Source organism: Nomascus leucogenys, chromosome 6 (genome assembly GCF_006542625.1).
Source record: "Nomascus leucogenys isolate Asia chromosome 6, Asia_NLE_v1, whole genome shotgun sequence".
Lineage (NCBI taxonomy): Eukaryota > Metazoa > Chordata > Mammalia > Primates > Hylobatidae > Nomascus > Nomascus leucogenys.
The window spans coordinates 102,352,426-102,367,345 of NC_044386.1; the positions used below are offsets into that span (position 1 = coordinate 102,352,426).

Consider the following 14,920-nt stretch of genomic DNA (forward strand, 5'->3'; position numbering starts at 1 on the left):
CATTCAGGACATAGGCGTGGGCAAGGACTTCATGTCTAAAACACCAAAAGCAATGGCAACAAAAGCCAAAATTGACAAATGAGATCTAATTAAACTAAAGAGCTTCTGCACAGCAAAAGAAACTACCATCAGAGTGAACAGGCAACCTACAGAATGGGAGAAAATTTTTGCAACCTACTCATCTGACAAAGGGCTAATATCCAGAATCTACAATGAACTCAAACAAATTTACAAGAAAAAAACAAACAACCCCATCAAAAAGTGGGCAAAGGACATGAACAGACACTTCTCAAAAGAAGACATTTATGCAGCCAAAAAACACATGAAGAAATGCTCATCATCACTGGCCATCAGAGAAATGCAAATCAAAACCACAGTGAGATACCATCTCACACCAGTTAGAATGGCCATCATTAAAAAAGCAGGAAACAACAGGTGCTGGAGAGGATGTGGAGAAATAGGAACACTTTTACACTGTTGGTGGGACTGTAAACTAGTTCAACCATTGTGGAAGTCAGTGTGGTGATTCCTCAGGGATCTAGAACTAGAAATACCATTTGACCCAGCCATCCCATTACTGGGTATATACCCAAAGGACTATAAATCATGCTGCTATAAAGACACATGCACACGTATGTTTATTGCGGCACTATTCACAATAGCAAAGACTTGGAACCAACCCAAATGTCCAACAACGATAGACTGGATTAAGAAAATGTGGCACATATACACCATGGAATACTATGCAGCCATAAAAAATGATGAGTTCGTGTCCTTTGTAGGGACATGGATGAAACTGGAAAACATCATTCTCAGTAAACTATCGCAAGGACAAAAAACCAAACACCGCATGTTCTCACTCATAGGTGGGAATTGAACAATGAGAACTCATGGACACAGGAAGGGGAACATCACATTCCGGGGACTGTTGTGGGGTGGGGGGAGGGGGGAGGGACAGCATTAGGAGATATACCTAATGCTAAATGACGAGTTAATGGGTGCAGGAAATCAACATGGCACATGGATACATATGTAACAAACCTGCACATTGTGCACATGTACCCTAAAACCTAAAGTATAATAAAAAAAAAGAAAAAAAAAGAAAGAAAGAGAAAGAGAGAGAGAAAGAAAGAAAGAGAGAAAGAGGGAAAGAGAGAAAGAAAGAAAGAAAGAAAGAAAGAAAGAAAGAAAGAGAAAAAAAAAATTCCAGGATGAGAAAGGAAAGAAGGAAGGAAGGAAGGAAGGAAGGAAGGAAGGAAGGAAGGAGAGAGGGAGAGAGAAAGAAAGAAAGAAAGAAGAGAGAAAGAGAGAGAGAAAGAAAGATAAAGGAAGAAAGAGAGAGAGAAAGAAAGAGAGAGAGAGGGAAGGAAGGAAAGAAGGAAGGAAGGAAGGAAAGAGGGAAAGAAAAGAAAAGAAAAAGAAAGAAAGAAGGAAGGAAAGAAAGAGAAAGAAGGAAGGAAGGAAGGAAGGAAGGAAGGAAGGAAAGAAAGAAAGAAAGAAAGAAAGAAAGAAAGAAAGAAAGAAAGAAAGAAAGAAAAGAAAAGAAAAGAAAAGAAAAGAAAGAAAGGAAAGAAAGGAAGGAAGGATGGGCAAGGAAGGAAGGAAAAGGAGAAGGAGAGAAAGAAAAAGAAAGAGAGGGGGAGGGAGGGAGGGAAGGAAGGAAGGAAGGAAAGAAGGAAGGGAGAGAGAGAGAGAGAGAAAGAAAGAGAGAGAAAGAAAGGAGGCCTAGGAAGCAAGCAGGTGGACCTAATCTCACCTGCAAGTGTAAGTGAAGGTGGCCTTACTTCTTTGAGGAAGTAACAACTGAGCTGACGAATATACAAGGGTTAGACAGGGATGGCAGGGGGAGGAACAGTGTATACAAAGCAGAGGGAATGTTCCAAGCAAACAGGACAATTTATACAAAGGCTGCAGTTGAAGAGCTACATGAAGGGAAAGGAAACATACAAGCTTCATCAATAACACCTGGCCTAGAAATGTGCTGGACAGCAATGCAGACAGAGTGTTCCAGTGGGCATCCCTAACAGCTACACGCCTGTGCCCCCACTTGCCCTTGGGATGTCCCACCAAGCACAACAGCTAGCAGGATCCTGATCTCAGGCTACCAGTTTCATTGGAGAACTCCAGCCCAAGAGTGGACATTAAAGTCCAAGCTGGAAGGTAGGGTAGAATTGGGACTGTCTCAGTGCCAGGAAAGCCAGGACAGTTGGCCACCCTATGTACATAAAAAGCAGATTAAGAGTATTACCAAAGGTAACTAAACACAGAGAATAAAACAACAGATACTTTCAAGATATTTATCTGCCTGGCCTCAGGTATCCATATGTCAGTGCCATTTCCCCAACCATCTGGAAGAGCCCTCAACATGTCTCAGCTCCCCAAAGTCCAGAACCAAGAAATACACTCCAGAGTGTTAAAACTCCAAGCATGAGCAAACAAAGGTGTCCACTGAGAGACTCAGGCCCCATGGAGCCTTTACCCACCAGGAACCTCTTTGAAAATTGTGCCTACACTTTTTTGACGTAGGCTAGAATTGGCCAAACAAAAGGAAACATTTCCAAATAAGCCAATCAAAACATAATGCTTCAAATCCCTTGTGATAGGGAATAAATTCCATTACTGCTTCTACATCTGGTCCTTCAAAATTCAGCTTGCAGAGAATCGGCGAAGTCTTTTCTTGCCTGGCATGGCCCCTCTTTGCTGGCCAGCAAATTAACTTACCTTTTTTTTTGTAGCTGTCTTTGTTTTATGCTGTAATAAGAGAAAAAAAAAAAAAAAAAGATGTTCCCATCCAGTCCTCCACCTGCCATTACTCCCCATTCTTATAGCAAACCTGCAAGTCCGGTTTCCTGCATTTTCTCAAGATCACAAACACTAATAAAATCTACTCCCTTCACTATGCCTGAGGAGGACAGACCACAACAGAACAGAAATCTGGCACTCATTTAAGAAAAACACACATTCAGTAGCAGAGACGTTTAGTAGAAGGGGGTTGATGAATGCAATCAAAATAAAGGATTAGAGATGATCAAAGGTGACATTGAGGATTCCCCCACTACATGAGGCTGTATTTCATGGCTGACTGCTCTTTTTTAAGCAGAGCTCAGAAGGCCATCTGAGTATAAGACAGGGAAAGACACCAAGTTGTAGAGAACCCGATAGAAAGTTCCAGTAGGCTAGTGGGCCAGGAAAGTCACGCATAGAAAGTGAGGGATGACAATGATAGGAGAGGCCACATGGGTAGGAAAGCTAGAGATGCTGAAAGGTGGCTGATCACCTGGGAGAAGTAGAGAGATAAGAGAATTAGATGTCTCTTAGAGATCAAAAAGAATGCATGTAGGAGGAGCATGCATAGGAGGAGGTGAAGGAGAAGGGTCTGAGATTAGAGAGAGGCTGCAGGATTTAATATTTCTAAGGCAGAGTAGTTTGAAGAATGATATGGTCCAGTTTGGACACTTGGAATGGGTGACTGAAGTGGAAGGTCTGTGAACGTCACTGGAGCCAGAGAGATCCAGAAATGACAGGGTTAGACTGAAGCTTGCAGAATGACAAATGTAATTGAAATGGTTTCTTGGAACAGGCAATTTTAAGGGCCATCAGTCACTGCCCTGAGCTATCACTGCTGACCCCAGGGACAGGAAGCTCAACAGAAATTGCTCCAAGTGTTAATTCTTGAACACTCCCCAGATCATGGCAGGACCTTGGAAGGAAGGAAGTCATGATCAGGTCATGAAGGTTTTGGTGAATGCTCTGATCAGTGGTTTAGACAGATGACATGAGCCTCCAAAAAGGAGGAGCACTGAGATGAGAGAAGAGGACTAGCCAGGAAGTAGCAGTAGGGACTCAAAGAAGGTCAACCCCCAACCTTAGCCGTGTAGTGCTTGGTGTGTGAGGTATGAGCAGCCTCCACTAGTGAGGCCTGCAAGGGAGGCAGTGAGCCTGGCCAAGGCCAGTTTTCAGTTGCAGTAGAAAGTTGGAAGTCAGGATGTGGGGTCCTGTTGACCATGAGGGGACAATGGAAAGCACTGAGAAGGGGGAATCAATAAACAAAGGATAAAACAGGAGGAAGAACAGAAAAGCACGGCATAAAGGGCCACTGAAGAGAGGAGATGGTGGAGAGGAAAGTCTACTTGCTTTCTTTCATCCGGGGATTGTGAGTGACAGAACTGAGTTGCTCAAAACAACCTCATCTCAAAGCACTTGAAGGCTTTGAGGATCTGTGAGTAGGGACTGATCTGATCTCAAAGAGAAAGCATGATCTGAGGGTAGGCAGCAAGGGCCCTGTCAGAACAGAACCTGTCTCTCAGCGTTCTTAAGTGTAGTGAGGGACTTTTAAGGAAAGATCCATTTGGGTCTGTCTTGAACATCCCCACCCTATACCTACCACTTAACCCATAGGGTATAAGTGATAAAAATCACCCAGTACCCCAAATATGAGTCTAGGAAGATGACACTGAAAGAGGAAAATGTCTGCATCCTTCAAAAGCTAGATATTAAATCTCTACTCACACAGTTCTTTTATGCTTTCATGATTTGTGAAAAAGCTCAATGATAATGAAATTCAGAGTTCATGTGTGACACAGTCAATCAGAACAGCATGTACAGTTGCATGTGCAGTATTCATGCATTTGCTACACGCATGAACTGGGAACACAGCACAAGTTATTCCAATGAATTTGTTCTTGTCTTCTCTTAACAGACCATGAGCTTGCTTTCTTGTTAGATCACTAAATCTTGGAATATTTAAGCAGCATAACTACATTTGACCGAGATTACTCACTAACAAAGGAATGAACTATTCAAACTCAAATGGCTTGCTGCTTAAAAATATTATACACACAGGCCAGAAACAACACAGAAACTCTCCTATGTGGAGAACATATAAGTTGCTCATTTTGATCAGTGAAGAAGATGAAAATACCCAGTGGATCCATGGGCTATGTCCGTCTTCTTTTACCAGAAGTTTCAGAAGTTGGTATATACTTTCCAACTAAAAATGATTACATAAATAACTTGGAAACGTCAAGTGATATTTCTGAGGGCTGCCAATAGTTTAACCACATTGAAACTCCTGGCCAAGATATTCATGAAAAGTTCAGAAGAAGTTACTTTGAGAAAGACATACTCACAGCAAATAGATTTCTTCTCTTTAGAAAGAATGCATAAATCAATAGTTAAACGAGGAAAAGGAAAATTATGTTTATCATAATAGTATAAGAAAAAAGGCATTTAAAAGAAGTTTAGAAATAAGACTATACAAAGGCTTCATTATTAATATATTATTAGTAGTAGTAGTATTAAAAATTCATTCAAACATTTCTCTCATACTTTTCCTGCCCACAGATTGGATGTAAAAATGTCTTAACTGAGCTTAAGGGCAAAGAACGGGCACTTGGCTTTGCTACTGCCTGGCTGTGTGATCTTGGACAAGATACTGTTCCTCTCCGGGGCTCAGATTCCTCACCTGAAAAGCCAGAATCTTATACTTTCTTTCAACTCTGACATGCTATTAATACAATTCCAAATGCTACCAAGGCTGCACATCCAGCCCTCTGCCTCCCTGGGGATGGAAACAGTAAAGAAAATACAATTTAGAGAGGCATATTGAAACAAGGAATCATACAAATAGGCAGCCAATGACATCCCAGGAAGGAAAGAGAAGAGTCAACTATGACTTCACCTATGATGTCATTAAGGCCTTAGGACTTCACAAACATGGAATTGTACCAATACAGACTTTTACAAATATAGACTGATTCATACCAGAATATAGGTGTGACTTTAAGAAAGTAACTGAAATTCTTAAAAAGGATGCCTGTTGAAGGTGGTGGGGGGAGGGAGGTTGGAGGACATAGAAGAAGTTAGATTTTAAAGGTTAAAAATGAGTAGCAGAATGAGTAGCAGAAAGCAGCAGGAGACAGTAAGAATTTGAAAACCAAGTGGTCACTGAAAGCAACGGTAGATTAGAGTACAGACAAAAGCATTTTCAAGTCTGGAAAAAAATCTCGAATCCTCTTAAATGTGGTCAGGAAGAGACATAGCAAATGCTAAATTAGTCAAGGGCAGAGGACCAGGAAGTTTACAAGGGAGAAGGGATGGCCTGGTATAAACAGGTATAAAAGGACCTCTCCAACATGAGATCAAGGTAGTTCTCCTCTAAATGGCTTCAAACTTGCATTAGTGGGATTATCCTTGGTTAATTTTAGGAAAATCAGAACCCACTACTTATCCTACATGCTTGGAATCCAAGGTATTAACCTTTTTTCCTGCCTTTTTGTGCCTAGTAGACTAAAAGTGGCAAGGTCAGCATTATTTTAATACCCTATATTAATACTAACAGGTACACACATAAAGAATTCATAAAACATAGGAAAGTGTGCATAAGGCCCAATTTCTAAGTCACCTACTGCTCGTGCTTAATGTCCTTTATCCTACTATGGCTGCCAGTGAGGAGGAAGCACATTACAGCAAATCCACCAAGTCTGGGTGGACACACCTTCCACCTTCCCCCGTGCCTAACAAATGCTAAAAATAAAGAGAAATAAAAGAATATTTATGCAAAAGACAACTTTTCCTAACTCCTTAAAAAATAAATGACCTCCAACTGAGAAACACTGTGCTTGTCACAGGCTTTTAAATCAGTGTCCATAATAAAGCTCCAAGTTTAAATCTTCAGTGAGTTGAAGTAAGGTAAGGATGGAAAACAACCACACCATCCCCCTTTCCCAGAAGGTGATCTAGGCAGAGAAAGACAGAGCAGATCTCCAAAAACTGACTTACTCAACGATGAAAAGAACCATGTGCAGCTAACCAATATCCAGCTGTTTGCCTATGAACAGGTCCTCTGTGGGACAAAACTCCAAAACCACTATGAGGAATGACCAAAGAATCTACCCCAGAGACAGGCTGGCTAGTAACTGAAACCACAGCCTTCTTAGCCAGTCGTCCCAAACTAATACATTCTAGCTACTTCATGTACCTGATGCAACCAAGTGCTAGAACACCTTCATTCTAAGAATGTGCCCATCCAATAGAAAGTCAGTGCCATTTTAATTTCAGTTAATGTTTCACTCAAGCTTCAAAAAAAATTGTGGTTTCTATTAAAAACTGGAAATGAATAAATATGCTTATGAATGCTCTCCACATAGCTAATTCCAAGTTCCTGAAGGAGATGAGAATGAGCTGATAAGGCATCTATTAATCTTAATCTTAATCTCTGGGGTCTATTAAGATCCCCAAAGCTCTACTAACTGTAAACAGTGGAATCAGGATTTTTAGGATAGGAGATAATTTTCTAGGTGGTTCTTCTGAGAGAAACTCCTGGATATATCTCAGAGCAGGAGAGCCTTGGGTTTGGAGTGTAATGGTCTTAGTTTTTCAAATAACCACGGGTGTCCTTGAGTAAGTCATTTGCACATTTGGCGTCTCTGTTTCTTGACTTGTAGAATGAGGCATTTGGGCCAAAGTCTCCACCAGCTGTAAAACTGTATAAGTCTCTAAGTAATAGTTTACCGAATTGCTGGCAAGACTGCCTCAATAATCAGAATGATCCAATTAACACTCTGCAACGTGGAATATTCTATTTGTAGTTTCAGACTATTTTAGAGTGGAAAGAGTTCAGATCATGAAATCCAGTCACTTTGTTTTTTAAAAGAAATAAAGAATATAAAGTCCAAAACGTTAAATAGTTCTGTTAAATTATAAGCTGATTAGTGGTAGAAGCAAGACCAGGCTGCCTGACTAGTCCTGTTTGCACTAAACCACATTGTTACTCAGTTGGCTTCAGACCGCTTTCTTCACTAGAAGCTGCCACGGCACTCCGTATGATCCATAATGTGGCTTTTATGCCTCCCATTAAATGCAGCCTACATCACAGCTATGCGTTACTGGCCTCAGGGTTATTAGTTTTCCAGGCATCTAACCCAGGAGACATTTGAAGAATGACCTGAAGGTCTTCATGAAATGTGCCCAGGCTAAATACTTTAAAAAGTCCTATGAGGTTCGTCCAAGACAGCAAATATCTACACACCATCCACTTGCATCCCATTTTATCAAATGAGTACTTTATAGGTAGGAAGATCCTAGTGAACCCACATCTGACCCAACAGCATTAGAAACTAGGCTGTAGCCTCAATTGCATAAGTACTTTGTCACTCTGGTTTCAGGCCACTGTGTCAGCAGGACAGCACCCCTGGCATATATATATGGAGATTCCACAGGTAGGTACCCATGCCACCTGACACAGGTTCTGCCCTGGCAGCCACTCACACACACCCTGTACCTATTTCTGGCTGTGGAATGCCGGTGGCTGCTGGCATATAACAAAGGCTACACTGGAAAACTGTCCCCACCATTTCCCCAGGTATGAAATCTTTGGAGAGACTGCTCTGAAAACCTTTTAGGGACAACCTGGGAATTTCTGTGCAAGAGCAATGCTGCATGCCACCCAGTATGCTGCAATTTGTTCCAACATGAGACAATTTGTTCCAAAGAGTACAACTGGCTGCTAGACATTAAACCCTATATTATGTTGGATCCAGCAACTGGGTTGAATCTCTCAGACATAATGATGTGTGAAAGAAGCCAGACACAAACGCGTATGTGGTGTATGATTCCATTTATATAAAATCAAAAATAAAATTAAAAGCAGGCAAAATGAATCTGTAATACTGATAAAAGTCTGAATGGTGGTTACTTCTTGAATGTGGAATATTGATTGGAAAGAGGTTCAAGGAGCCTCCTAGGGTGCTAGAAATGTTCATTTTTTTGATCTAGGTAGCAACTACACAGGTGTAAAAATACTTAAAAATACATCAAGCTCTTACTTCAGATATGTGTGTATTTTACTTACATATATTATAGCTCAATAAAAAATTAATTGAAAATATTGCATGAGATCTCCTAATGTAAAGTAAGAATAAACTACTTCCCTTCCTTTAGCATAAGCATATCTGAGATTCTTTGAATTGAGTGTTTGCAAACAACATTCTTAGTAATAACAATAGCTAAATTAAATGCTTATACGTACCAGGCCCTGTGCAGGGAGACATATGAATTATCTGCGTCAAGTCCTTGCAACGCCTACATAAGGTAGATACCATCCAAATCTCCATTTCACAGATGAGAAAATTAAGGGACAGGGAAGTAAAGTGACTTGTCCAAAGTAAAACAGAAAATCAGATGGCAGAACTGACAAATCAAATTCAAACCCAAAGTAGTCTGACTCCAGAGACTTTGTTCTTAATTGATCTTAATGTTTTGTCATATGCTGAAGGATCAGGGGATTTTTTTTAAAGTTTGATAGTATTTGATTGGTTTTATCCTTTCCCCAGTGCCTGAGAAGCATGTTCAGCATTAAGAAAAAAGAGGATTGGCCAGGCATAGTGGCTCACACCTGTAATTCCAACACTTTGGGAGGCCGGGGAGAGCAGATCGCTTGAGCCCAGGAGTTTGAGGCCAACCTGGTCAACATAGCAAAACCTCATTTCTACAAAATACAGACAAAAAAAAATTATCCAGGGGTGGTGGTGCATGCCTAATGCCTATAGTCCCAGCTACTTGGGGTGGGGGGTGGGGGCTGGGACAGGAGGATCACATAAGTGTGGGTGGGGAGGTTGAGGCTGCAGTGAGCTGTGATCATGCCACTGCACTCCAGCCTGGGTGACAGAACAAGACCCAATCTCAAAAAAGAAAAGAAAAGAAAAAAGAGGAAAGAGAATCAGGATTTGGTTGGTGGGTTAACAGTCTCTAGCTGATTAAATTCCTGAGGTTCATTCAAGAGATATACCTAGTTTAGTCCAAGCGCCTATTTTCTGTGCCTTTAGTAGAGGAAAGTGGGTGCTATCATTGGCTTGTTATAGTCTCAAATTATTCCTTTCTCCCAAAAGAAATACACAGTGGGGGCAACACAGAGTGTTTTCATATGCTAGTCACTGAGGCTTTCTGGAACACTATGTCCCAGGATGAAATTTCCACAGCATGCCACACACTTTTCAGATCTGCTTTAGACCTTTTGAAAAGACTAAAGGGGCTTGTTTTCTCCTTTTCCCAGCTTTTATATTGTTATTATGTTAAATATAAAGTATCTGTGGAACCTGGAGAAGGCATTAACCACTTTTTAATTATAAAATGCATAGCTTGGTATTTTCCAGACACCCGCTTTTATCCTTTATGGCCCTCTCAATTAGTTCCTCTGAAGTTCTCATATGAAAACCTGTTGGATTATTGATTTCTGGATTAAAATGAGCTATAAATTATAGACCCTCTCAAAATTCATCAAGGGAAGGAGGAAGGCAGAAAGTGACTTAATGATGTTTTAGCCCCTATTAGCAACCAGGCCCAAATGTTTGGGCTCTGCAATGCAAATACAGAATTATTCCCCAGCCCAGCCCGGCTCCCCACAATGACTAGTAATGCACTCACTCACTTTTAAAGTAACTTGAAAATATGATTGAATGTTGACATTTTCAGTAAGAAATTGGTCTCATCCCACTTCTGCCCCAGTGACCAGTGTGGCTCCCTTCCCACAGGGGTCTGGTGGGTCACAGCCCTGACCTTCACCCCAGTCCCAGCTCTGGAATTAAGCCCACCAAGGGTAGGTCACTGAGCAGCAGCCTCAAGGATGGAGAGTGTGCAGTGTCTCCCCCTGAGCTGGGAGATAGAGGACTGAGCAACAGACTCCTCTACCTGCCCTCTATGCTCCCATCTCCATCCTGCATCAGCCACTGACACTCTGCAAGACTTTAATCCTTCTCCCAGCCCACCTCCAGCACTCTGCCTAGCTCTAGCCAGCCCCCAGAACTGGGTCCTACTCCCTGTGGTCACATCTTGGATCTACCCATGTTGGCAGACTGAATTTCTCAGAGCTGTTCCTTTTCAGTACTGTCTTTTGCACCCTGACTAGGCTTTACCTAAATCAAACCAGGACGCACTGGCCTTTGGCTATACAGTTGAGGACAGCACAGCTGGCCTCAGTCACTGGGCTATCTCCCTCCACTCTATCATGTACCATGGGAAGGTGATCTTGCCCCAGCTCCTCACCTTCACTTGGGCCCTATAGGTGCTGAGGTCTGCCAGATCCACCTAGGCCCTACATCATCTTAAAGTCCACCCTGGTTTGCTCAACTGCCCCATAAATTCAGGCTTTACCAGCTTTGCATTAGGCAAAGTTGAAACTCTCTGTTTCACCAAGTTGTGAGTGATTTCAAAGATGGATAATCTTAAATGCTATTATAGCATCAAGGTGAATTGAGGATGGAAGGGAATTACAACTTCCAGTGCTCAGCTTACACACGTCAGCCAAGCAAGGCCTTCTTCTCTAGTTAGCCTTCCTAAAATGATTTCAACACACACATACACACACACACACACACACACACACACACTCTCAGACATATGCACACACAGGCATACACACTGTGTTCCTTTCTGAAAAGTAATCTTGGGGAAAAAAAGCATGCAACATTGGTGCTGGTAAAAGAAATGAAGTAAAAGCTGAGGGCAAAGGAGTAACACGTAAGCAGAAAACAGAATTTTGGATAATTTCAGAATTGAATCATTAATGTGGTGATAGCTAAGATGAACAAATCCATCATATATTTCTGATGAAAATAAGAAAAAGTGACTTTTACACAAATGCAGAGAAAGAATTGCACCTTGTATAGGAAATTATATGCAAACATGGGCAATCCAGATGCTCTGGGATCTTTCGAGGGTGTCAAGGGTCTGTTGTACTTGTATTGCAAAGAGGAAAATATAGTTACTTTGAAGGTCTTTTAGAGACGCTGTTTCCTGACCACTGGCAAACAGCAAAGCCAAAGGTAGATCCTTGTCCAATGTTCTTACCTGGTCATCATAGCGATAAGTGAGGAACTGCTCCCCTGTTGTGTCTTCCAGAAAACTTCCCTGAGGAGAGAGTGCAAACTCGGGAAGGAAATAGGCTCCAGGAGATTTCTCAGCTGTGGTCTGAAAAACAAGATCATCTGGTCACAAATAAGGCTCCAGTAAGGACCCCCTGACAAGTGAAGTCCAAGGCCATTCCAGGAGAATCCACCATTAAAAGCTGTACCAAGAAACAAAAAGGGAAGTGCCCTCTCTTGGCAAAGACCAAGGTGAGGCACACCAGGTGTGTCGGCGCACTGTTAGGCCAGGATATCACAGTGGCCCGAATCAAATTGGCAGCCGTGGCATTTATTCTCTGACACCTGCCTCTCTCCCCCTCCCCGCTACCTCTGCTCCCCATCTTCCAGCAATTCAGCCACAGAGTAGTTAACTTTGTCTTGTTGTTGCAAATCTATTGTTTTTAGGATTTTCTTTTCTTCTTCCTTTCCTCCGTTTTTTCTTTTTTTTTTTTTTGGCAAAGGAGTGGGAAACAAAAATTTTCTCCCATACTACAACAAAAATGCACTTCACTGTAGAAACTTTAGAACATACAAATGAGCACAAAAGAAAATAAAATCACTCATAATCTTTTCAACCTGTAATAACCACTTTTAATTGTTTTGGTGTATTTCCTTTGAGACTTTTTCTTCATAATGCTTTGTTTAAAAATCCAAGCTTAAATAAACATGCATATTGTAGACTGTGTTTAGTTCATGGAAAGCTCATACCCCAGTCCGTCTTCATGCTGCTGATAACTACATACCCAAGACTGGGAAGAAAAAGAGGTTTAATTGGATTTAGAGTTCCACATGGCTGGGGAGGCCTCAGTATCATGGCAGGAGGTGAAAGGCACTTCTGACATGACGGCCACCAAGAGAAAATGAGAGGGATGCAAAAGCAGAAACTCTTGATAAAACCATCAGATCTCGTGAGACTTATTCACTATCACAACAACAGTATGGGGGAAACTGCCCCCATGATTCAAATTATCTCCCACCGGGTCCCTCCCACAACATGTGGGAATTATAGGAGTACAATTCAAGATGAGATTTGAGTGGGGACACAGAGCCAAACCATATCATTCCACCCCTGGCCCCTCCAAATCTCATGTCCTCACATTTCAAAACCAATCATGCCTTCCCAACAGTCCCCCAAAGTCTTAACTAATTTCAGCATTAACCAAAAAGTCCACAGTCCAAAGTCTCATTTGAGACAAGGCAAGTAACTTCTGCCTATGAGCCTGTAAATTCAAAAGCAAGCTAGTTACTTCCTAGATACAATGAGGGTATAGGTATTGGGTAAATACAGCCATTCCAAATGGGAGAAATTGGCCAAAACAAAGGGGTTACAGGGCACATGCAAGTCCAAAATCTAGTGGGGCAGTCAAATTTTAAAGCTCCAAAATGATCTCCTTTAACTCCAGGTCTCATATCCAGGTCACGCTGAGGCAAGAGGTGGGTTCTCATGGTCTTGGGCAGCTCCACCCTTGTGGCTTTTCAGGGTACAGCCTCTCTCCCAGCTGTTTTCACGGCAGGCGTTGAATGTCTGTGGCTCTTCGAGGAACATGGTCCAAGCTGTCAGTGGATCTACCATTCTGGGGTCTGGAGGACAGTAGCCCTCTTCTCACAGCTCCACTAGGCAGTGCCCCAGCAGGAACTCTGTATGGGGGCTCCGACCCCACATTTCCCTTCCTCACTGCTATAGCACAGGTTCTTCATGAGGGCCCTGCCCCTGCAGCAAACTTTTGCCTGGGCATCCAGGTGTTTCCATACATCCTCTGAAATCTGGGCAGAGGTTCCCAAACCTCAATTATTGACTTCTGTTGCAGGCTCAACATCACATGGAAGATGCCAAGACTTGGGGCTTCCACCCTCTGAAGCCACAGCCTGAGCTCTACATTGGCCCCTTTCAGCCATAGCTGGAGCAGCTGGGACATGGGACACCAGGTCCCTAGGCTGCACACAGCAAAGGAACCCAGGGCTCAGCCCACAAAACCACTATTTCCTTCTGGGCCTCCAGGTCCATAATGGGAGGGGCTGCCATGAAGGTCTCTGACATGCCCTGGAGACATTTTCCCCATAGTTCTGGGAATTAGCATTAGGCTCCTTACTACTTATGGAAATTTCTGCAGCCAGCTTGAATTTCTCCCCAGGAAATGGGTTTTTCTTTTCTATTGCATAGTCAGGCTGCAAATTTTCTGAACTTTTATGTTCTGTTTTCCTTTTTAAACTGAATGCCTTTAACAGTATCCAAGTCACCTCTTGAATGCTTTGCTGCTTAGAAATTTCTTGCACCGGGTACCCTAAATCTTCTCTCTCAAGTTCAAAGTTCCACAAATCTCTAGGGCAGGGGCAAAATGCCACCAGTCTCTTTGCCAAAACATAACAAGAGTCACCTTTGCTCCAGTTCCCAAGAAGTTGCTCATTTCTATCTGAGACCACCTCAGCCTGGACCTTTTCATTCATATCATTATCGGCATTTTGGTAAAGGCAATCAGCAAGTCTCTAGGGAGTTCCAAACTTTCCCACATTTTCCTGTCTTCTTCTGAGCCCTCCAAACTGTTCCAAGCTCTACTTGTTACCCAGTTCCAAAGTTGCTTCTATATTTTCAGGTATTTTTTCAGCAGCGCCCCATTCTACTGGTGCCAATTTACTGTATTAGTCCAATTTCATGCTGCTGGTAAAGACATACCCGAGACTGGGAAGAAAAAGAGGTTTAATCGGACTTACAGTTACACATGCCTGGGGAGGCCTCAGAATCACGGCAGGAGGCAAAAGGCACTTCTTACATGATGGCGGAAAGAGAAAATGAAGGGATGCAAAAGTGGAAACCATTGATAAAGCCATCAAATCTTGTGAGACTTATTCACTGCCATGAGAACAGTATGGGGGAAACTTCCCCCATGATTCAAATTATCTCCCCCCAGGTCTCTCCCACAGCATGTGGGAATTATGGGAGCACAATTGAAGATGAGATTTGGATGGGGACACAGAACAAAACCATATTACCTGGCATCTGAATCACTGGACATAAATCACAA

General features: G+C 42.3%; 1 protein-coding gene across 2 annotated transcripts in view; it reads right to left on the minus strand.

The window, feature by feature from the left end:
• The window catches only part of ADAMTSL3 (ADAMTS like 3), a 388,402-nt gene that overhangs the window by 327,059 nt on the left and 46,423 nt on the right, over positions 1-14,920 (minus strand). For both annotated transcript variants that reach the window (XM_030814922.1, XM_030814923.1), the window contains exon 3: positions 11,845-11,964. In XM_030814922.1, the coding sequence (XP_030670782.1) occupies positions 11,845-11,964 (120 nt within the window). The remainder of the gene's footprint in view (positions 1-11,844; positions 11,965-14,920) is intronic.